This window comes from Sturnira hondurensis, unplaced genomic scaffold, assembly GCF_014824575.4.
Source record: "Sturnira hondurensis isolate 20B ecotype Veracruz unplaced genomic scaffold, ASM1482457v3 Scaffold0007222, whole genome shotgun sequence".
NCBI lineage: Eukaryota > Metazoa > Chordata > Mammalia > Chiroptera > Phyllostomidae > Sturnira > Sturnira hondurensis.
The window spans coordinates 2,265,487-2,290,122 of NW_028079853.1; the positions used below are offsets into that span (position 1 = coordinate 2,265,487).

Below are 24,636 nucleotides of genomic sequence, written 5' to 3' on the forward strand. Positions count from 1 at the left end.
CCTGCAATGGCCTTGGCTCTTTCTTTAAAAAAATATTTTATTTATTTATTTTCAGAGAGAGGGGAAGGGAAGGAGAGAGAGAGAGAAACATCAATCTGTGGTTGCATCTTGCACGCCCCCTACTAGGAACCTAACCTGGCACACAACCCAGGCATGTGCCCTGACCGGGAATTGAACCAGTGACCCTTTGGTTCTCAGGTTAGCACTCAATCTACTGAGCTCCACTAGCCAGGGCAGACTTGTCTCTCGTGGCTCCAATTCTCCTTCCATCTTTTAGGCATATCCAGAAGAATCCCTTCTGCCACTGTCCATTCCCCTCTACCTTGGATGAATAGGATTGGGCCATTTTTTAGGCGGTACTTAAACCCAGTCCAAAACAGATCAACCTGGGGAATGGTGGTAAGGTAGGGGAACAGGAGGCCATGCAGTGTCAACTTCTGTTGGCTTCTGCAGTTGTGAGAGGCCAGCCACCTTCTGCCTGCGACTAATGACCACACTCTTTTAGGACATGACAATTCTTGAGGAAGAAGCACACATTAGGGATTAGGAAGGAAGAAAAGGGAGATTTGGCAACAAGCACAAAAAAAAAAGATGAAAGCTAAAGGAACACAGCTCTGATGAAGTGGTAAGAGGACTTAGCCAGAGAGAGTGTCCTCTACTTAAGCAAGCCCAGGCTTTTTTATAGCTAGCTGGACGACTGAAATTGATGGCCAAGTCAGCTTGTACATGGAAGGAGCTCATGAAGCTTCTGTGTGGTTTCAGGGTTGAGGCTGATAGGAAAAAAGTTGAGGACATTCGGATAGACAGTGATGGGCAAAAAACAAATCACCAGGCAAAGTATGGGGATGAAGGAGAATGAGAAGACAGGTCATAGTGGGTTTATCCTAGCCCAGGCCATTGGTCTTCATAAGGCCCAAGACAGAAGATCCTAGGCAAAATCAAAACCAAGTCAAAATCATAGTCAGGGATTTAGTTGGTGTAGGGAATGTCTTGTCGGTAAGATGACGTCTATGTTGTAACCAGTATCTAAAGTTGGGTCCAGCTTTCAGAGATGAAGAAGATGGTGGGAGCTACAATGAGTAACTGAGCCCCATAAATGCTCCAGGACTTCCTAAAGTTGTGAGCTGCCCACATGCCCAGAGTGCTGTGTTCCTCAGACTTGCTCCCTGGCTTTTCTTTAAGACACAAACTCCTTTGTTTCCACAATGACTTCTATGCTGGTGAATCACAAATCTGTCTCTAGACCTAACTTACAAGATTTACCCAGTTAGCCTTTAAGAGTGCAAAGCAGCTTTTATTTCTGCTTGTAGAGATGTTGGAATTTCCAGTATACAGAGGTAAGTCTTTATAGAAATGCACAATCTCATTCTTCATTCCAGTTTTATTTGACATCACACATAGATCAGAATTTTACAGTGGTTTTCTGGTGACACCTCCAAGACCCACCTTGCTTTTCATTTTTCCCTTTATTTTAAGACAGAAACTTCTTTTCCAGATCCTTATTCTATTAAGGCAACAGTTCTATGGACCTCACCCTCCAAGTGTGGCCGATTTCTACTCTGAACCAGTTATCCTGGTGGCGATACACATAGACATCTCTCTGTCCTGGGAACACAGTCCCTCTTCACTCCCCTCAGTGCTTCTAGACTGAAGCCATGTTTGACTGTCTGGCCTGTGTCAGATACCATCTTCTGTCCAATTCAGTCTCTGTAAAACGGTTTCCTTTTGCTCCAACTGCCCTCTCACCATAAAATGTGTTTGTTTGGATCGATCAGTGGACACACTGCAGTACCCTGCTTTCTGCAACATATACTATTAGATATCTTATAAAATGTGTGTGATGATGTTGATCAATTCAGTATTGCTCTGAAGGCAGCAACGGAGAAAGCACAGTGCGGCTGGAGTGTGCAGCCCACAGAGCCCTGTGACACTGTCCTGACTGCTCTCCTGCCCACCCCACCCCTGCCTGTCCCCATCCACCTGGATAGTGGGGGACAGCCTTCTGCTGTCCTCCTTTCTCTGTACTTCTCACCCATCTAACTGTAGCCCCTAACTTTCACCTCCCTTGGCTGATAGCTCCCTGCCTTCCTCTCTCTCTTCCTCTCTCTTTCCTAGTAAAATAAGAAACCCTGAATGAACTTTAGGAGGTCTCTTTCTCCACACAGGAAGGACTAGATCCAAAACACACAGAACTGATGATACCTGGAGAATTCTCCCCTTTTTTCCCCCACTTCAGAATTTAGTTGTTTACAGTTACTTATCTTCACCAAATAAAATCGTAGATCACACTCTAGTTGTATTTTTAGAAAACAATGCCTTATATACACATCTGAAATATAAACCAAACAATAAGAATGAGGAAAAATAGTTACATTACTGAACAGTACCAAGTGGCACATTGTAGTGAAAAGGTGAGCAGATTTCCACTCTGGGACTTGCTTGAGTGCCTGCCCCTTGACTCTCCTCAGAGGTGTCATCTACTTCATCTACACCAGCTTTGGACCACCTTCAGAGATGTGGGTGATAACAAGCATCCAGATCAACTAGACTCATTTTTGTCGTTGGCTAGATTCTTTGTTCTCTGCTTCTCCATGAGGCCTATCCTCCATTTCCCTTCCTACTCAAGTGCTTGAGGACTGCTGCTGGGCTTGCTGAGAAAATGGCGCCAATCAAGGTGAGAGAGATGTTAATGCAAGATAACGAGCTTAACTTTCCTGGCTTCAGCGACATGTGGGGAGAGCTGAAAAGATAAGGTTTTGCACTTGATCCAAGGGCATGAAGCCACACCAAACAAATCAGCTCCATCTGGTTCCCAACTTAAAATCACCACGTGTCTAAAACCCATTTTGTAAATAAAGAAGAGCTGATGAAATGTTCACCGTTGTAGAGAACTATGTGAGAGAGAGAAGATTGTGCTGTACCGAAAAAAGCTGATCCTAACTTCCTGCCTCTGGCATGTCATCTTTCAGGGCAGCGGTTCTCAACCAGGAGTGACTCAGAGGACAATTAACAATGTCTGGGGACATTTTTGGTTGTTATGGCTGGCGGGGGGGTACACCTGGCATCTATGACTAGGGGCTAGGGATGCTACGAAATATCCTGTCACACATAGGACAGTCCCCCATGACAAGGAATTACTTGGTGCCCAATGGCAGCAGTTCCCAGAAACCCTGCTTTAAGGAAAGGGGAAATCAGTTTCTTTTATTTTTCTTCTAATGAGTATTTGCTGTTTGTTACCCAAAACTAGCAGTGTCACACACTTTAGACAGGCTGGAGCCATGACCAGTACTGGGTAGGAGCCATTATAGGCAACTACCATGTTGCCAAGACTTCCTTCCCAAGGTCCCGCACAGGACCTGAGTGCGTGTGGGTGCTGGGCTGTGTCTGCACTCTCTCTAATCCCGACCTGGGATATAATTTTCAGGAGAAAAATACCTGGACTCTTAAGTCATTATTAAAGTGTAGGCTTGAGGCTTTTGCCTTTATTTTCTCCATGAATATAGTGTCTCTTTTGGACTCCTCAATTTTCAAGGTTGCCCTGTATGTTGTCAAGACTATACAACAAACTTTGTGACCTTATTTCTGGCTTTCATCCTCTGGTTTGTGGGGTCCTCCAGGATGCTGTGCTTAGCCATGGTTTCTATTCTGTCAGGCTGTGTTTGGATGTCTGGTGTTAGGGGCAGTGGGGCAATGGAAAACAGCCCTGGACTTGAAAGTCAAGACAGCCCCAGCTCCAGAACCTTCACAATGGTGCCCTTCACCATGAGGACTGACACCTCAGACCGCATCTCTGCATTGCCTGCCCCACAAATTGGAACGTGCTTGTAAACTGAACGCTGCCCCCACACCCGCCGTCCCCACCCGGTAAAAGCACAGGTCTATACTGCTTATGGAATTCATTGCTCTCTTATCTCTTAAGAAACTGGGCTTATCTTTCTCAATGACCTCAAGTTACCTATTTTCTCTTCAGACGGATCTATTTTAGAAATAAAAAAGGAAAGGAAGTAAGTCATCAATGCAGTATGATAACACTTGTGCAAGGCAGGGCTTAGGAAGTTCTTAGACATTGTGCAACTGCTCAGGTTTTGGAGGACACTGCACACTCTAATACACCTAGAGAAGCACATATGCAGTTACAGAGGGAAGTCCCCCAAAGCATACTCCGTCCTTTCAGTAATTCTGAAGAAGAATTCAAGAACAGTGGTATTGGACTCTTTACTTGGCTTGCCTTGCCTGTGGTCTGGCTCTAAAGGTGGCAACTAAGCTCTCTCGGGCCTGCTCACGGGGCTCACACATGCTGGTCAAAAGAACTGGGTCAGTCTTGTGCTCCACAATGTTGAAAGGACAGGTCTTCAGGTGCTCAGACATGGACGTGACTTCATTAAATTCCCAGTTGTTGATTTTAGAGAAGAGGCTGCTGAATTGCCAGATCTGTTGGGAAAGATAGAAGTTCAAACGTGAACACTGGGACAGTACCCTCAGGCTAGCTTTATGTGACCAGTAGAAGGAAATGCTTTCCTGTTTTTCCTGTTCTTAGCTTTTAGTGGTTAGTGGTTGCTGCAGACATTTTGTTCGCTTCTTCTCCAGCACCTAATTCCCAGTTCCTGCTTCCAATAGATAACCTTCCTAGCCAGCCACCCAGTTGTGTTGGAATGACTGATACTGATCTGTCTATTGAACCCACCACACCACCACTAGCACCACACATACACCCACCAGCTCTAGAATGGACACATGGTTCAAATCAGGACAATTCATTTCAATGGCTCTACTCCAAAACTTTCTCTTTTTTTGACATATCAAGANTCTCTCGGGCCTGCTCACGGGGCTCACACATGCTGGTCAAAAGAACTGGGTCAGTCTTGTGCTCCACAATGTTGAAAGGACAGGTCTTCAGGTGCTCAGACATGGACGTGACTTCATTAAATTCCCAGTTGTTGATTTTAGAGAAGAGGCTGCTGAATTGCCAGATCTGTTGGGAAAGATAGAAGTTCAAACGTGAACACTGGGGCAGTACCCTCAGGCTAGCTTTATGTGACCAGTAGAAGGAAATGCTTTCCTGTTTTTCCTGTTCTTAGCTTTTAGTGGTTAGTGGTTGCTGCAGACATTTTGTTCGCTTCTTCTCCAGCACCTAATTCCCAGTTCCCGCTTCCAATAGATAACCTTCCTAGCCAGCCACCCAGTTGTGTTGGAATGACTGATACTAATCTGTTTATTGAACCCACCACACCACCACTAGCACCACACATACACCCACCAGCTCTAGAATGGACACATGGTTCAAATCAGGACAATTCGTTTCAATGGCTCTACTCCAAAACTTTTTTTTTTTTTTTGAGATATCAAGAAGCAGATTCTCTTTTTCCCTCTGTACTTGAACTGGGAAATTGCAGTTTCAGGAGTGACTGTAGCCCCCAGGAACCATCAAGTCTCACTATATCTTACAGTGGAGCCACTATTGAAGAGGTAGAGATAAAAAAATAGAAAGAAAAACATCAATCGGGGGAATTTTCTTGAGCTACCAGATCAAGCCTTACCTGAAGCTATTCCCTCTGGACTTTTTAGATATTTGGGTCCAATAAATTATCTTTATTGTTTATACCACTTTAAGTTGGTTTTCTATTGCTTGAAACTAAATGTATTGTTATATATAAGAAATCTTAGAACAAAAAATTTTAGTAGAAATCTAGGAGTCAGGTACTCAAACACCCACTGACCTTTCCACCTAGGATGTTGTGGCAAAGTCACTAATTTTAAAATCTGGCTACAAGAGTAGGCATAACCTGATACCCCTCCAATCTGACCACTTCACCCTCAGTTTCTTGTCATTGTTCCTATGTAAGTAAAATGTTTCCTAGGATCTTAGAACAATTTCCTTTTTAACTTTAAAGAGCCATTTTAACTCCAGAAAGAAAATTTACTTGGAGTTAAAGGATGCTCCAACTAAATTCTCTCTCTTTCATTCTGCAAAGAAATTAGTGTATCCCAAATTATATTCGAGAGTGGAAAGCAATCACTGAGTTGGGAACAAATATGAGCCAAAAAAAAAATAATGGAATTTCTAGTATATAAGTCAAATTATTGGCATCAGGTTTTACAGAGGACAACGTTAGGCAATTCTAGACTACAATTCCTGAATGGCAGGGGCTTAGTCCCATTCATGCGTATCCTTAGCACATGGTTGGTTGGCAGTCAGCATTTATTTAACATCTGGATATAGGGATGGACACATGAGAGAGAATCTCAATGATTCTTTGAAGAAGGCGGCTCAGGAAATAAGTAATAGTAAATATACAAGATATTTTAGGCATAAATAAGAAGAATAGATGTAAACAACTGTAACTCCCCGATGCCAGTTTGCACACACCTGCATATTGGGAAGAAACTCAACTGTAATGAGATTATTGACCTCAATGGGCACATGGATTTTTGATGCATATTACCAGCATATTTACTATAAGAAAGGATGCTTAGGGCACTTTGGATACACTGAATTAGGAGTCCCCCTTCTGTATGGTACAGGGTGACAGAAGTCATAGTACAGTCAAAGCCACAAGACATGGGGCAGTGCCTGGGCTGGTAACAATCTAGGCTGTTACTACCCTAGGCCTGAAAGGGAAGAAGAGGGAGGTCATTGGACTGGAATGGGTCCTTGTGTGGAGAGAACCACCTGATATAGCCACCTTCAGTGGAGAGACACAGCCACTGCAAAGAGTCATGGAGGGAGAATACATGTTGGGAGGAAGCCAGAAGGAGAGAACGGTCCAGTCCACTTTCCTCCCTCTCTCCCATCACCTGATGATACAGTGCCATTAGGTGGCCTAACTGGAAACCAGAAGGCAAAGGAGCCAGTTGAGGCAGTCTGTGGAGATCAGCACCCTGGGGGAGAAGGCTGGAAAATGGATCATGTGAGCAAAGAGAAGATATCCAGGACACACATAGAGATAAACAGGCACCACCATGTATTTGTATTGCCATGAATAGGTTTATAGGTCTTCCCTACTAGACTGACCTTCTTAGGCTCAAGAATTATGTCTTATTTCCAGGAACCTAGTACAATCCCAGTGCCTAGTTGAGTGCTTAGCACGTATAAAGCTCTTAAATATTTGTTGAATGAATGAGTGTTTACTTGCCTTCTTGTGGACTCTCCAGGAGGTGCCTCCATGGGAATACCTCTTCTTCTTCCATTGCAGGAGGACCATCCCTCTCTCCTGTAATAAAGTGGCACAGATGCTCCTCATCAGTACAGACACCTGGGAGAGCTGGGACAGGCTGATGCTGTCCAGGAACCCAGCGATGTACTGCAAAACCTCCAAGGGCAGGCTGGTTAGAGAATTCTGGCTTTTTCCTCCTTGGCCTGAGAGATGGTGGTTCTTCCTTCCCTCATTCAGCTCTGATGCAACCTCTGGCTTGATGGCAAAGGTCTCGAGCTCTTGACTGTAGATCACTTTTGCCTTTTGCCCTGGGGGACGGAAATGGTTCTGAACAAACGTACATCCCAAGTAGGCAAGGGGGCACCGATGCTGGAACCAGCCATCGAGACATGACTGAATGTCTGTGTGGACATTCTTGAAATGCAGAGGGAATTCATCCCTCCTGAAGAATTTGTTGCAAGTGAAAGTGAAGGCAGAGCTGCTCTTGTTGTGTCTCCTGGTCACACACTCACTGTGGAGTTCCACATGGAGCCCCTCTGGGGTGGAAGTGGTTAGGAGGTCAGCCAGCACTGTTCCGGAGGAAAACTGTTCTGGCTCAAAACTGTATGTCTGAGTAGCAAAATCCATGAACAGCCCGTCAATGCTTCTGGATTCAGAGATGATGTGACCTTTGAGTTCTCTTTCCAAAGCACACAGGAGGGTGGTCTTGATGAGATCTGATTTGGGCAGGTCCTCCACAGCGATCCCTAAATCTGAAGTGTCTACTGCCTTGTGTTCACTTGGCTTACAGCTCAACATGGCATCGCCAATGCGAGCCCGCTTCCCACAGTAGCTCACAGGAACTTTGAAGGTGTAAACAGTCTTCACTTCCTGAGCCTCAAGTTTGCCGTAAACAAAGTCCTTTTCCTTCGGTGTACAAGCAGGCATTTGACCAAAGTGTATTAGCATCCTTCCATTGTGCACCAGGTACATATTATAGTCCTTCACATCCACAGCTGTTTTCAGTCTTTCCAGAACACCATCCTGCCAAGGGGCAAGCCCTGTTGTTTCCACAGCTGCATGACAGTCCTGCTGTTTCTGGGGTTCTTGTGCTTCTTGCCCTTTGGCAGTGTCCTCTCCCACCATGTTACTGCCGTTGGAAATCTGTTCTGTCCCTGGGCCATCCGTGTTTTTGCTTTCACAGCTCGCCGATGAGTTTGTTAAAGCGGAGGCTGCGTTCTCTTTGCTGAAAATATTTTCCCACCTGCTAAACTTGGTCAGGTCCATCCCTTCTTTGGTTTTGGCCAACACCTCACGTTCTTCTTGACTCAGCTCTGCCATCTCTCCTTTAGTGAGTGACAGAGAGCTATGTGTTACTAAACCCGCGTTCACTCCACCCACTGCTCCTCCCATTTCCTCCCAGCTGGCTTCTCCATTCAGAGTAGGTTCCTCCTCTGTGGGCTCTCTAGTTTCTGGGAAAAGTTCTACCATTTTCAAAGATCTGAAAAGGACCTTCTGGTCCTGGAGGGCCAGGGCTGTATCCAAACACTCCTCACTGGGGGTCTCCTTCATGATGTTCTCATGAAGAACTGTTTCTGAGTCCACGTTGGGCCAGCGGTTCCACTCCATGGAGCAGCAGACCACGCTGGCGGGGCACCCTTGCAGATGCTTGGCCAGCTTGTGGCGGGACATGGAGAGGGGGCAGCCATATTCGGAGTTGAGGCATGGAACCTGTTCTAAAGGGCACAGGAGCTCGTGCTCTGCCTCTTTGCACATGTGGAAGGCGGCGCCACAGGACAGGTGGCAGTTTATCATGATGCAGGAGACATTGGGCTCCACAGGAACATGGCAGTGACGGTTGAAGCATCTCTCACAATGCCTGTGCTGCCCAGGGGGAGGCCTGCGTGCCCTGCCCTGGAGACACCAAAGACAAAGGAAAGAGAAAACGAATGAGTGCTGGGAGAGAAGCTGTAGGTATGTCTGTGACTGTGTTCTAATGGACTTATTTCCTGTTTGTACATGTTTTTTATAGGAACCTTGGAAGATATAAAAAATCATAGAGAAAAAGAAAACAAAATCACTCATAATCCCACAATCCAGAAATAATACCTATAACCCTCTTTTCTGTATTTTCTGATAGCTCATTTTATGTATGTATAGAAGTGTTTAGAATAGGGAAAAATGATGTTGAATGTAATGAAGTTCAGTGTTGACAATTTCTATTTTTCAGTTGTGGATTATGAGTGATTTATATCACACACTTAATACTATGAATACAATTTCATGTCCTGCTTTTTAATCTGCGATTATAACATGAGACTAGGCTGTTTTATTAATTATTCTCTACAAACTTTCTTCATAATGGCAGGGTAGCATTCCAGAATGAGAGTGCTATCATTCATTTAACCAACTTCCACTGGGAGACATCCCAGGAGGGCAGGGGCCATGTCTAGTTTTGTTCATACCTGCATCCCTTACACCTGCCACTGAGCCAGGACCATTGCAGGTAATCAATAATATGCTGAATGAAGAAATTGTTAGCTATTTAGATTATTGCTGCATTTTTTGCTTTTAAAGTTTTACTCAAAATCTTTGCTCACAAATCTTTCTCAGGTCTCTCTCTGCCTTTTCCCTACTCTGTCAAGTTCTTCCAGGTTTTGCTCTAGCAACTCTGGTTTGGCAAAAAGCCAATAAATATCATCAAACCATAAGGACAAGTGTGCCAGCTGCCTAGGCTGCAGGCTAAATGAAGCAGACCTGGACCCCTGATATGTGAAGATCCAGGAACAACTGGTACTTACCATAGCTTCCTAATTTCTTCTTGCTTTATAATGCTAAGGGAAAATAAAAAAGTATGAATATGAATGATTCATAGTGAGAAAAGTATTTTGGTTATCTATGTTAACAGGGGCCAAACAGACGTCACAAACTCTAATTCCTTCCACCACCCTAGAGGTGTCATCGACCCATTTTATAGTCAAGAAAATGGAAGCCAGAGAAGCTAAATAGCTTGTTCAAGGATACACAGCCACTAAGTGATGCAGTCAGGTCCCAACCCAGGCCATCCGGGTCTGTGCTCTTTTCACTCACCCACACTGCCCTCTGAAGGGACATCTTAGCAACTATGGAATGTGTAACTCATGCTTCTTATAACTTTTCTCCATCATCTACCAACAATTATCCTGAAATTTCTCCGCCCCCTCCTCAACCACCACATATGCACACACGTGGTCCAAGTTACCCTTGTTACTAGCCCTCGCTCCCACTGGGGCTTCACGTCTGTTTAAAAAGCAGCCTGATATCCAGCTTAGTCTGTGCAGTGTACAAGTGTCTGTGAAATAATCTATCACATGCCATTCACTCTGGGGTATTCAGCTGTGCCATGGTTAGAGTAGGGGCCAAACTCCAAGGCCTCAGAAGCAGGCTGAGTGGGAACTCGGGCAAGCATGAGAGAAGATGCCCTGCCTTCATGGGAATGCAGCTTTTTGGCTCTGGTCAGTTGATCCCATGTGGAATGTGTCATCAGATCTTCTGATTTTTCCAGAGAAACCGGGGGTGCGGATTTTTGTGAGTGGCGGTACAGTGTAGTGTTAGAAGGGAGAGAGCACAGGATTCCACCCTGGCACTACAAATCAGTAGCTGAGAGACTTTGGGAAAGCTTCTTAACCCCTTTGTCCATCAGTTTGCCATCTGCAGAGGGAGAATAATAATAGTAGCTCGCTATTGTGAGGAGCAAATGAGTTCATTGCAGTACCTGAAACTCTTAGAAGAGTGCTTGTCTCGTAGGAAGTCATCTATACATGTTTGCTGTTATACTTCATTATATTGCAAAATATTTTATTATGTAATATATCAAGATAAAAATTCTTGAAATTTTTAATGTTGGCAAATGCTTTTTTTAAAAAAAAAAAACCTCTATTTGGGCCAAGGAAAAATATGCATACAGCCTACATAGGACCTGTAGCTGCCAGTTTGCAACACCTGGCCTAGAGAATTTGTAGCATAATTCTAGCACTGTGCTAGTCTGGGAAGACCCAAACATCAGAAGATGCAGTGTTTAAATTATTTTTTAAATTTACTTTAGAGTTTACCAACTCATTGTGAGTGAATTTTCCTCCAACTTAAAGTTTTTTCAAATATACATAAAAGGAGAAAGAATATGTACAATAAACACTCAAATACACTCTACCTAGATTCAACAATTGTTAACATTTGCCACGTTTGCTCCCTCCCTCCCTCTCTCTCCACACACACAGATTCACACAATTTTTGGTTGAAACTCTTGAGAATAAGTGGCTGATATCATGATATCATCCCTAAGTATTTCAACATGTATTTTCTAAGAATAAAGACATTTTATTTTATAATTACAATGACATTATCTTACCTAAGAAAACTTAAAATAATTTTCTAATATCATGTAACATGTTATCTATATTTAAATTTGTCCAAACAGTCCCCACATGTCATGTGTGTTTTTTAAATTTTTGAAGCAGGATCCCTTTAATGTCAATTTATTACATTTGGTTGGTAAGTGGATTTTGTTTGCTTTTCAAAGAGGAAAAAAATCACTTTTTCTTACTTCCTTTTTTGGAATTTCATTTTATAGTTGGTGCTTTTAGCCCCTTTAATCTTGGAAAGCCTCCCTCAGCCTTTCCTTTTCAGAAAGTACAGACTTGAATTTCATTGAAAATTATGTTCTGGTTCACTTCTGCATTCGTTTGTTCATCCATTCCTTTAACAAGCATTTGTTGATTACCTACTACGTGCCAGTAAGTGAGCATGAGTCACCTGGACCGCTTGTTAAAGTGGTTCCTAATCAGCACTGTTCATCAGAATCAGCTTGATGCTTGTGAAACTATAGATCTGCACTGCACTTCAGTGTGTGCCCACCAGCCACATGTGGCTACTTAAATTTAAATTAATCAAAATTAAATAAAATCAATAATTTCATTTCTTAGGCATGCTAGCTACATTTCAAGTGCTCAATAGCCACATGTGGTTAGTAGCCACTCTATTAGACAACGCGGAATACAACATTTCCACCTTCATAGAAAGTTCCAGACTTCCGCCAAGATAGAGGCATAGGTGGAAACACTGTGCCTTCTCCTACAGCCAAGTTTGAACACAACAAAGGTTTGGAGAACAAAGACACACCCAAAGACCAGAAAATTGAATTATACGGAAGTCCGACAACTACGAACCGTCAATGGGAACGGTAAGAGGGACGGAGCCAGCAGCGGAGCCGGGTCGGGCAGGACAGATCCCCCGACCTAGGCGAGCAGGCAGCCCGGAACCAGTCGGCGTGTGGGGCAGACTGACTGCAGTCGCACATTCACGCACAGTGAGACGGACCGCGCAGGCTCCAGAGGGCGAACCCAGTGGTGGAGGGTTGACGGCAGTGGCACACTCACGTGCAGTGGGACGAAATGCGTGGCCCGGTGACGGTGGTGGCTGTGGCGCCAGTGGGGGCCACGGCGGCAGACGGGATGCCATAGTTCCTCGTTGACCCCACCCCCACAGACAACGTCACAACCCAGCAACTGAGTTGCCCTGCTCTAGTGAACACCTTAGGGCTCCAATCCAGCTACAGAACAGGCACGAACAGCCCAAAAGATGGCGCAAGAAGAACTCAAAGTCCCAGAGCCGATAACTCTCAGCGACCAACAGATTGCCAGGCTCTCAGAAGCACAATTCAACGCACTGTTTATCAGAATGCTAACAGAACGGGTTGATTATAGTCACAAATTAGAGGAATATATGAAGGCTAAACTAATTGAAATGAAGGGAGATGTCCAGGAAACCAATAGCGATGGAAAGGAAACTGGGACTCAAATCAATGGAATGGACCAGAAGGAAGAACAAAACATCCCACCAGAAAGGAATGAAGAAATGAGAATTCAAAACAATGAGGAGAGGCTTAGGAACCTCCAGGACATCTTTAAACGTTCCAAAATCCGGATTATAGGGGTACCAGAAGGGGGAAAGAAACAGCCACAAGTGGAACACTTATTTGAACAAATAATAAAGGAGAACTTCCCCAGTCTGGCAAAGGAAATAGACTTCCAGGAAATCCAGGAAGCTCAGAGAGTCCCAAAGAAGGTGGACCCAAGAAAAAACACACCAAAGCACATCATAATTACATTACCCAAGATTAAAATGAAGGAGAGAATCCTAGAAGCAGCAAGAGATAAGGGGACAGTCACCTACAAAGGAGTACCCATCAGACTGTCAGCTGATTTCTCAAAAGAGACCTTACAGGCAAGAAGGGGCTGGAAAGAAGTATTCCAAGTCATGAAATCCAAAGACCTACAGCCAAGATTGCTTTATCCAGCAAAACTTTCATTTAGAATGGAAGGACAGATAAAGTGCTTCTCAGATAAGGTCAAGTTCAAGGAGTTCATCATCACCAAGCCCTTATTATATGAAATGCTAAAGGGACTTATATAAGAAAAAGAAGATGAAAAATATGAACAGTGAAAGGACAGCAAACACACAGTTATTAACAACCACACCTAAAACAAAAGCAAACCAAGAGGACAGCTAGATCAGGAGTGGAACCATAGAAATGAAGAACACATGGAGGGTTAGCAACAGGGGGGTGGGAGGAGGAGAAGGGGGGAGAAGATACAGAAAATAAGTAGCATAGAAGGTAGGTAGAAAATAGATAGGGGGGAGGGCGAGAATAGTGGGGGAAATACAGAATCTAAAGAACTTGAGACACATGGTTATAAACTAAGGGGGGGGAGAATGGTGGGGGAGGGAGTGTGCGGGTAGAGGGGAATTAAGGGGGGGTAATAGAACAACTGTGATGGTATAATAAATAAAATATATTTTTTAAAAAAGTTCCATAATGACACTGCTGTAGATGTTGGCTGCAGCCCTAACTTGACTGAGAGGTGTCTTGAAATTTAAAAAAACATTTTTTAGGTTTTATTTATTCATTTTAGAGAGTACGGGAGGGAGAAAGAGAGGAGAAACATCCATGTGTGATTGCATCTTGCACATCCCCTACTGGGAGCCTGACCTGGCCCGCATCCCAGGCATGTGCGCTGACTGGGAATCGAACCTGCGACCCTTTGGTTTGCAGGTGGGTACTCAATCTGCTGACCCCCACCATCCAGGTGGAATTTAAATTCTTAACACACTCCCCATCTGATTCTTATGCACTGGGGCTGCTGAGGGTGAAGGAAGATCATGTCAGAGTGCTCTATAACCCTAACAGTCAGCCTGAATCAGGAGGCAGATGAGAAGTTGCAAGCCAGAACATTAAACGAGGCCAGGGCCCAACAGAAGATAAATTGAGGTGTTAAAGCCAGAGAGGGAGATGGAGTAAAATAAGATTGGGCAGAGGATGTCTTTAGGATTCAAGAGTCTAGCTACTGAATCTTTTAAAATACAGTTTAACATCCAGACCACTCCTGGGGTAAATGTTCATTGTGGACTTAGGGACTTGTGGGAACCATAAATTTTAGGCTAAAGCAGCTGGAATTATTTGGTACTTAATAAGGAGTCATTTAACAGTATAACTGATGTGGAGGGATGGAGTGGGAGGACCTAGAGGTAGAAACTGCTATGCAGAGAATGTGAGGGAAGCTTGGATGGGGAAGACTGATGACTAGAAATAGGTAAGATAAGGTAGATAGGAGACATTAAAAAGGAAAATGTTAGTTAACACTCTTGTTTCTGACTGGACATGGGAAAAGAAAGGAATCAAAATTGATGCCAAGATTTTGAACCAAGAAGAGAGAATAGAGGGTATAATTCTGAGACAAATAGAATTCTGAAGATAAAATTGTTTGGGGAGGAAAGATAGATCCACCACATTTAATACAAGTGTTAGATTGTGGAGATGCAGATTTGAGAATTATCCACTTACAACTGAGAGAGGAAGCCATAGCTGGGGAAGTAACACAAAACAGAAATCTGAGCTTTGAAGTTCATAACTGAATGTAACCACCTTGGGGACAATAGGAAGAAGTAGAGCCAGAGAAGAAGAGACCAAAGAGTTAAAAGAGTGAACACTATGTGACCCAGATGTAAAAAGAGTGAGGCTGAGCCACAGCCTCCAGTGCTGCTGTGAGGTTAAGAACAACGATGACAAAGTGGAATTCTTGCCGGAGCAAATGTGGCATTTCAGCTGTGCTGTGGGATCCTTGGCCATTCGAAATGCAGTGTTTGCTGGGAGGGGAAGGGAAAACCATTAAGCACACACTCCAGTGTCCCCAGGTACTGTGCCCTGGCTGGGAGAATGTGACCATCTGCTTTCTATTCATAGAAGATACAATTAATAAAAATGGAACCTGTATGAGTCAGAGTCCCCTGCTGGGTTTCAGGCAACAAAGAAGAGGCAGACGCAAATGGAATAAGACTATGTGAGAAAGCTACCAGCACCAGAAATGTCCACCTTTGTATTTGTCTGCCTGGTTCTGTCACAAAGTTGAGTCCAGTTTCTGGGAAGGGAAAAGCAGGTCTGGCTAGTTCTGTGCTGTGTGTGTGTAGTGAGAACCCTGCCCCAGTAGCAGAGATGTGTCTGGCTGATGGGACGGTGGTAATAAACTTGAAGTGCATTCATTTCTTATCATTCAGCGTAACAAAGTACGATCCTTAAGAACAGTGTTACTGAAGCAGGAAACAATTGTGGTGGAGCCTTATTGCTCTCCATCTATTTGAAGTTACTGTATTTTGCCATGTATAATGCACACTTTTTTTTGCCTAACTTTTTGAGGGGAAAATAAGGATGTGCATTACACCTGGGTGTAATAATGGATATAATAATCCTGTGTACAGTGTGCACAAAACATGGGTATGCATTATACACAGCAAAACATGGTTTTTGAAAATACCCCTTTAAGAGAGAAGAAAAACAATGCATGCAGACAACAAAGATGCTACTATTTTTTTTTAATGCTGCTATTTAAAGATATTCTTCCAGGCTCTGGAGCTACACCAGATCAGTGACTTTGAGAGAGGACATGTGCTGAGCAAAAAGACACAGTGAGTAGAGAAGACTCCAGAGAAATTTTACACACATACATAAAAAGGTCAATACAGCCCACGGGCATAAAAATTACATCTGAACCTTTTGTTGTGTTTCTAGGGGAAATTTTTCTCACTGAGAAATAGGACAGACATTCTTGACTGTCTGGTCCCTGTTGGGTGAGCAGAGTGACCAATGGCCCTGGATGGTCTGGGACTCTCCTGGTTTTCTCACTGTAAGTCCCAAGTCCTGGGATGCCTCTAAATCCTCGGCAAAGCTGGATAGCTGACTGATCACCTTATTTGAAACCAGTTGCTATTGGCCCACGTTATTCACATTGGATACACTATGGGTTGTCTTGGGGAATAAGATGCCCTGCTCTACTAACCTCTGTTTCGGTGCAATGACTGGATCCTTATCCTCCGTGAGTCTGTCTGACTTTGCAAAACTGAGTGATCTCTCTGTGTTTTGGAAGCCATGAGAAAGAGAAACAAGACTTTAGTGCCTGGCATGTGCTTTTATATAACATCTCATTTAATCCCCACAATGACCAGATGAGGGGGAGATTACCATTTCTAGTTTACAGACCAGGATTCTGAGGCACAGAAGAAATAAACAAGTAAACCCCCCCCCAAACAAAATAGAAAGACAAAAATCTCTGAGTTTATCTGGCTTCAAATTCTCGCCTCTTTGCTCGACCACACTGTGTCCCTCGGAGACCCGCAGGGACATTGTGTGGTCCATCCATGATATCAGGGGAAGCAAGCCCAGGAGTGGAGCTTATCAGGGGAAGGGCCTCGCTCCTCCAGTTAGGACACAGAGAGGCATCTGCATACGTAATCTGTCCAAACTGTGGAGGAGCTGTGTGCTCTTCATTAGGAAGCAACTTCATCCCTGTGATGGCTTTTTTTGGTCCTCTTCTGGACCGAGGCCCTACTGTGTCCCATCTGAATAGAGGAAATAAAAAGGTTATCCAAGTCCCATGGTTTTGCATTTCAGGGACTATAAATGGGAGAGTGAAGTTTGGAGGATTAAAAACCTGCCCTACAATCTGGACTCTGAGATTTCAAATGAAACACTAAGTCAAAGCACATAAATGGTCAAAACTCTTCACTGTGAAAAAGTCAACTTTTGTTGACTTTTTATGTTTTAAATTGTCAACTTTTGATGTTTTAAAATTCTCCTGTCTAGAGGAGACAGTAGCCAGTATAATTTAGATTTAACAGTTCAAGATCCACACAGAACTAGATTTTGCTGGTTGTACTAGGTGCGGTTTGAGTGGAATACAAGTAGCTGAAAGGACCTGGTACATGAGTTTGAAGGATGAATATTTCTTTAAAGAAATAGGGAAGTATTTAGAACCCAGCAGGGGAGAAGAAACTTTATTCGATGCAGGTCGTGGTGCTTGGTGGGCCATTCAGAAGGCAGTAAGTTAATAAGTAAAGGTAAGGTAGCTAAAATAGTGGGCCTTAAGGTGTGTGCTCAGTCAGACTAACAGCATCAGCCTGAACTGAGTCAGAAACGTAAATCCCTGGGCCCTCCCGAATCAGACCTACTGAATCCAGCTGATTCTGTTGTAAGCTCAATTAGAGAACTGCTGAGCCAGAAAATGCTTGGTACTATGCACCTAACTCAAAGGAACTACTGCCCAGTTGGGTAGGAAGGCCTTGGAGAAAGATCTGAAAAGGCAGTGGGCATTTCTACCCATCGTTTTCATCTACACCACTGCTGCCTGGTCTGAGCACCATCATCTCTCATCCCGTCTGGCGCAATAGCCTGATACTCAGCATCACTCCTTCCATCTTGTGCCCCAGAGTCTATACTCACCAGCAAAGAGAGTGATTTCAACAACTTTTAATACTAGGTTGTTACTCCTACTTAACCATCTCTAGTGGACCCTCACCACAAGGAATAAATTCTGAGGTCCTTATCTTGGCCCACAAAGCCCAGTGCCCGCTGCTTGCCTCTTTCATTTTTTTCTCTTCCCTGGAGCATATGGCTCAAGCCTGTTGCTTAATCCTCTGTAGGGCCTTTCTACTTGGTCTTTCTGCCAAGATTCTTCCCTTGCTCTATATTTGTGTTATGGGCTCTTTTCTTGCCATTTAAATTTCAGCTTACATGTTACTTCCACAAAGAGGCCCTATGTGAAGCCCCCAATATAAAGCAAATAAATGAACATTTTCATATATTAGCTAAGTAATTTTTGAGAACTTATTTAATCTCCCTAAGACTAATTTATTCATCCATAAAGTGTGGCTCATAATAACCCATAAGAGTGTGTGAGGATCAGATGAAAAAAAGTAGGGGAAGTGTCTAGTATATGACTCACGCATTCATTAGTCACTCCTCTATTGGGGGGGTCATTCTCATGGTCCTCTTCCCTGTTCAGGCCTTTCTTTCTTTCCATTGCATCACTTCCAGAGCTCTTGGCTGGCCTTTCAATTTTCAGTTCTCCCTCACTCAAACGTATCTTACATACCACTGCCAGTGTAGTAATCTTTTTAAAAAAATCTTACCGTATTTCTTTAAGAATGTGAATTCTCCCAAACCCCTTCCCCCTTTGGCCCCTGGTAACCAGTAAAAAGCATTTATTTCTTAGAAATTCAAATAGTATTGCATCAGCCAAGAGTGACATTTATTTATTTATTTATTAGACTTTATTTTATTTTTAAAAAGTTTTTTCTGTTTATTCTTAGAAAGATGGGGAGGGAGAAAGAAGGTGAGAGAAACATCAATGTGTGGTTGTCTCTCGTGCAGCCCCCTCACTGGGACCTGGACGGAAACAGGCACATGCCCTGACAGGAAATGGAACTGGCCACCCTTTGATTCACAGGCTGGCACGCAATCCACTGAGCCAGACAGGGCAGAAGTGCCTTTTAGAAGCCACAAAGGCAACAGTAGGGCATTTTTTCCCTAGGTTGAAGTTTGCAATTTAATTGTTTGCCTACATTATGCTGCTCTTTATGGGGAAGGTGGGGAGGAAGGAAGGTCTCAACTGAGTCTCCACTTCTGTCTTGCCGATTGGTTGTGGGAGTCAGGACAACCTGAGAGAAGTGTTGCTGTGAGGGTGTGAATGGGGGTGAGATCCCGACAAAGCCACAGATGCAGCAGAAATGCTCAGAGCAGGACAGTGTTTTCCTGCAGTGACAGGGGCTCTGACTGGAATATCAACAGAGCATGGAGAGCAATTGCGAATGACCTCAAAGAAAACTGTTAACCTGTTTCTGAGGGAAGGAGAGTGAGTGTAGCTAACACAGCTCCCAGCACTCAATTAACATTTACTGAATAGGATTAAATGGAATGAAATTGAATAGAACCCAAAAGAAGGCAATATTTTGAAAGAGCAACCTCTTTCAAAGATAGTGATTTGAGACAAATACAGGAGGAAAGTGTAATGAGGTCAGATGTATGCTAATTTGGGGATTTTTTTTTAAAGTAAGAAAAAGAAATGTTTTCAACTTTATTAGGTTAGTGTAGCCTTAACTGAACGGAAAAGAGTTCATAGGACTGGAGTTATTCACAGACGCTCTGAAATGCTGCCAGAATTGTCTTTCAAGGGTTGTGGTACTTTGTTCTACAAAGTACAGCCAAAAGTCAGAAATCCGAATCAGGCAGGTAACCAGAGAGCCTCTGTGTGCATAGGAATCACTTGAGCAATCTTTTTTGAAAAAATTCCGATCTGGTAGGACTGGGGTGAAGCCTGAGCATCTTCCCACACAATAAGTTCTAGACAATGTTGATGGTTCAAGGACCTCACTTTGAAAGAAAAAGGTCTAATTTAACCTCTTCATTTCCTATAAGAGCAACTGAGGCCCAGAAAAGTTAAGTGTCTTGCCCACACTCTTCACCTTGGTGTTTTATGAAGAGATTCTGTAGAAACCATTGTCACAGGAAGCTACCTGTGTGGTGGCGGCCAAGGGCATGTGGGCAACTTAGATGGCACCAAGGACAAAGAGGACAGAGCCTGGAAAAAACGAGGAAGAGGTGGTGACTAAGTGTTGCTGGCCAAGAAAGTCATGAGAAGGCATACGGCAGGTATATTTAAATCACTGACTCAAGCAAAAAGAGAATGGGATTAGCAGATAATAGTTTCAACATTCCTGCCTGTAATTTTAAAGTTAGCAGACGAACAGGGTTGATGTCAGGGAGATGTTTTTAGGCAAAGGACCCTCTCCCCACCCCCTCACATGATGTCAGTGACTATTTTGCCTTTTCATGGCAATAACTATTTATTCCTGAGCTTTAACTATAGTGGAAGCAACAACATCCAAAGTTGAAGGTCAGAGATATTCTTTAACTCTTAACCTATTAACCAGTCAATTATTTCCATTTAATTGTTAAATTAACAATTGTATTTTAATGATGCATTATGAACCTGTTTCCCCTGCTATGGAGATATTTGATTCTAAGCAAAGAAATTGTATGAAGTTAAATATTAAAGTAACCCCTCTTTGCTTCTTGAGATGTTCACATAACCAGTTGGCAAGACAACACTCTTCTCTGCTCCACCGTCCTGGGCATCAGGGCTATGATTCCAGCACTTTCATGGTGCCCTGAACACGGAACCGGCCTCCTCCAGATCTGTTCAACCTTGCCATCTGCAGTTCTCCATCTATGCTAGAAGTCTCTCTATCTGTAGTCTTTCTAGTTATCTCATTAGCTAGTAAATTCTCATATCTGCTGCTTATATTATTAATTATCAGTATTCTAAATCACCATTTGTTTGTATTGGCCAAGAATGGATTACCTAGGGCTCACTATATACATCAGCCTGTCTTCTTGGTTACTCCTAAACCAACAGTCCCCAGTCTTGCTAGCAGAGAACCCCAGTACACACTTTGAAGATCTTGGTGCCTTGGCAACCCTGACAAGACTAAATGCAGTTAGGCATTTAATGGGTGGTACACTTAATTGTGCCTAGCAAACAGGCATACTTATAACTCAGACACCCTTAGCAGAGTTACGGGATGCACCTGGAGGTTACAGAGGCAGGCAGGAACCAGACATTAGTATCTGGGTAGATCTCCTTTAAGTTGGCGTTGGTGGCTTTAGCCTGTGTACTTCAGAGTGTACAGAATCACTTTTTTGCTGCATAAGCCACTTCCCAGTATGTCCTTAGCTGAACTCTAAACCATATAACACCAAAGCAAAGCTGAGAGGAAACAAGAAAATAAACACTTCTCCCTTATCCCTACCAACTCTATGCAGTTACTCCAAAAGCTAGAAATAACTTAGCTACATTTTAAAGCTTCCAATACATTAATTATCATTAATCATTTTACATTTGTCCCTCTGGATATGTGTGGGGGCAACTTTCCTCGCAAGTCCCCCCAGCCACCACGGATGAGAGTAAATATGACTGAGACATGATGTGATCTGCTTAGGGAGGAGAAGTGGCCATTTTCCCAGAGGAAAAAGGTCATGAGCAGTGGCCAGTTTCTCAGGGGAAAAAGGCCAGCAGTGGCCAGTTTCTCCAAGGAGAAAAAGGCCTCAAGCCCCCTCCTCCAGGGCCTTTTATTGAGTTCTAATACACAGGAATACAGGGTGGCAAGGATCAAACAGTAGATAACATTTCAAAAAAAATCTGAGGGCTTAGTATGAGTCAGAGTCTGTCAGGAACAGAGTTTTAGGGTTTCCTGCTCGAACTTTTAACATATGAATGAAAGCATTCTTAGCAGAGCAGATTTCACAGATTTATCAGGAAATCTTTGTGATGCCAGATTCTTCCCCAGGACACACTCTAGCAAGGCAAGGAGCTGCACCCCTCCCCAACAGGTATTCAGGCTTAAGGGGATTAGAGCCAGGAAGAGCTTCTCCTAGAGGACATGGGGACTCAGGCTTTGTCAAAGCCGGGAGGGGGGGGGGGGCGAGAGTCCATTGCTCCCTCTTTGTTGCAGCCCCCCCAGAAGGCCTCCCAAGTGATGGAGTCTGGCTTAGGTTGCCCCCTGCTGTGAGGGGTCTTACCCATCATTGACTTCCAACCAAGCTTTGGGGGCAGGGAGAGGAAACTGAGGCAGCGTTTGCTACCAGAGACAAGCTTTGTCTCCTGCAGCTCACATTCCAGAGGTCGTCCCTCGCCCTTAGCCACAAGGGGTTGAGATGCAATTCCTAGCACCAAGCAGAGTGGTCTACAACAGATATGCAAGTTACAACAATAATTTATGGCCTGTATAAGTTTTGCAACTTGTAAAATACTTTCCCTTCTATTCTGTGGATGCATTTTGGATTGAAGAGCTCTGGGGTGGCGAGAGTCATATTTAGGGAGTATTGTTAGGGAAAAACAGGTTTTAAACTCTGCGGGCAAAGTTTAAATAGCACATGCAGTAAACACACTGTGGCACATTAACTGGTAGGTGACGCGGGATAGAATTTAAACCACATGAGGATGACTTGCAGTTAACATAGCAGATGCTGATTGGTAAAAATATGATAGCATTTGGACTTTAACATGAGAAATCCTGGGTTCAGTCCTCCAACTATTTCCTCACCACTCCCCTTCCTCAACCCTGCAGCCCCTCATCAGTCACTCTGGTTGGCTGCAGAAGAAAGAACCTAAACTGTCAGAAAGCAGGTAATCTCTTCTTGCTCTAAGATTTTATAGTTTAAAACGGAAACTTGCATATGCTGAGTCTCATTTTCAGCACGAACACCTCCCCCCACCCACATGTAACTCATTTGCTTAACAATCTTCTTGCTCAGAGCAAAAAGGTGATGAGCACCTCGGCCTCAGTCTCCACATTCACTGCTCCAAATGTCCCCACCGTGCACCTGCTCAGGTCTGAGAAGCTTACCTTAGCGGCATGGGCCAAGTCAGCATCTGCTGCACCTGCGTCCCAGATGGTGAGCAAGCAGGTCGCAGGAGGCAGCTGAAGGTGCACCAGCTGCACAGACCAGAGTTCTGTTGAGGAGGCAGGGAAAGGAGAGCAAACTTCAACAGGAATAGTTCAAGTGTTTCGAGGTTAAAAATAAAACTATATCACAAGGGTCAATGTGACCAGGCTCAGCTTACTGATTTTTTCTTTCTCCTGTATTTATCAACACTCGGTCTCTATTGGAGTGGCATTTAGCAGGGAAAGCTAGAAGGGAAGTGAAGTTCTATATCAATGGGTTTTCTTTCCCTTGAGGAAGGAAGAAAATCCTTTTAAGAAGGATCCTTTTCAAGGCTGGCACAGCCTCCCGGACTCCTGAGCGTGCACTGGGCAGATCCAGCTGTGCTCAAGGTGGCTGGTGGAATATTCAGCCTGTCACTCTAATTATAACCATGCTTTTCACCTAAATCCACAACTCGCTGAAGCAGCAAATTGTGCAAGTGACATGCGGTCTTGTTTCTCTTTCTCCTATTTCTTGTCATGACAAGTAAGTGGCTGTCCTCTCCCGGCCCTCTTCTTTCCCAGGTGGTTGGAAAAGGGAGAGTTTGTAGCTCATAAATCAAGCACAGAGCAAGTCCAGTGTGAGAGAATCAGAAGTGGTAGGAGCCTTAGCTATGGCTTACTCCAACTCCCTCTTTTTACAGATGAGAAGACTGAGGGTTAGAGAGTGTACATTGTCCAAGGTCACATGACTTGCTCTAGCAGAAGAGCCAGAGGAAAAACAGTTATTCTTATTCCCAGTCTGGTGCTCTTCTTTATCTCCTTCTCTTCAGAGGGATGTGTTCAGCAATCTTCCGACAAGATCAGGTGCATTCAGGGTGGTATGGCTGTAGACACATCTGGCTATCTTCTGGGGAAAGAAAATATATAATCCTGGCCTGGCTAATTTCTAGGTACAGTTGACCCCTCATCTGTGGTTTCTCTCTCTGTGGTTTCAGTTACCTGAAGTCAGCTGTGCTCTGCAATGTTAAATGGAAAATTCCAGAAATAAACAGTTCATAAATTTTAAATTGTTGCCATTCTGAGTAGCAGGTTGAAATCGTGTGCTGTCCAGCTTCATCCAACCTGGGATGCAAATTTACCCTTCACCCAGCACTCGGAAGCTGCACATCCTGCCTGCCTGTTAACCACGTGGTAGCTGTCCTGGTTTATCAGATGCCTGTCACAGTATCACAGTGCTTGTGCTCATGTCATCCTAAACTTAACAATGGTTCCAAAGTGTAAGGATATGCCAAAGAGAAGCCATAAAGTGCTTCCTTTAAGTGAAAAAGGTGAGTACACCACAATAAGATATTTTAAGAGAGACCACATTCACATAATTGTTCTATTTTAATAGTAGCTGTTGTTGTTCATTTCTTACCATGCCTAATTTATAAATAAAACTTTATCATAAGTATGGAGACTGTACAATGAGGTCTGTCCAGAAATTACCCAGCCATGTAATATGAAATATAGGGACATTTATTGAGGAAGATACGAGATGCAAGAAACATTGTACATAGGACAATGATGCCTCAGTCCCCTTCAAAGCAGGCACCTTGGGACCTCACAAAGTTCTCCTAATTGCCATCAGTAGCTGCCCTGTTGTATTTTCTTGAATCTCATCAACAGTCTGAAATCTTTTCCCTTTCAAAGGTGATTTTAGTTTTAGGGA

At 43.7% G+C, this 24,636-nt stretch overlaps 1 protein-coding gene across 3 annotated transcripts; it reads right to left on the reverse strand.

Annotated features, from left to right (window-relative positions):
* Positions 1-1,363: 1,363 nt before the first annotated feature.
* On the reverse strand, positions 1,364-23,244 carry FBXO40 (F-box protein 40). 3 transcript variants are annotated; one of them, XM_037051532.1, is made up of 7 exons: positions 23,123-23,244; positions 22,905-23,011; positions 16,502-16,574; positions 9,935-9,967; positions 7,134-9,047; positions 4,817-4,972; positions 1,364-4,275 (listed from the first exon to the last, which is right to left on the reverse strand). In XM_037051532.1, the coding sequence occupies exons 4-7, from the start codon at positions 9,935-9,937 to the stop codon at positions 4,216-4,218; spliced, it is 2,133 nt and encodes a 710-aa protein (XP_036907427.1). In that variant the 5' UTR covers positions 9,938-9,967; positions 16,502-16,574; positions 22,905-23,011; positions 23,123-23,244; the 3' UTR covers positions 1,364-4,215. The 3 variants fall into 3 exon arrangements, with proteins under 3 accessions (XP_036907427.1, XP_036907430.1, XP_036907431.1); XM_037051535.1 differs by lacking the exon at positions 16,502-16,574 and having other exon boundaries at positions 22,905-23,244; XM_037051536.1 differs by lacking the exon at positions 4,817-4,972 and having other exon boundaries at positions 1,364-4,431; positions 22,905-23,244.
* Between the last annotated feature and the right edge of the window lie 1,392 nt (positions 23,245-24,636).

Bases quoted from the DNA above. Each gene is read 5' to 3' on its own strand.
- FBXO40 (XM_037051532.1), bottom strand. The intron at 4,973-7,133 runs GCAAGTAAACAC...CTTTCCCAACAG, and splicing joins CCTGGAGAGTCCACAAGAAG to ATCTGGCAATTCAGCAGCCT.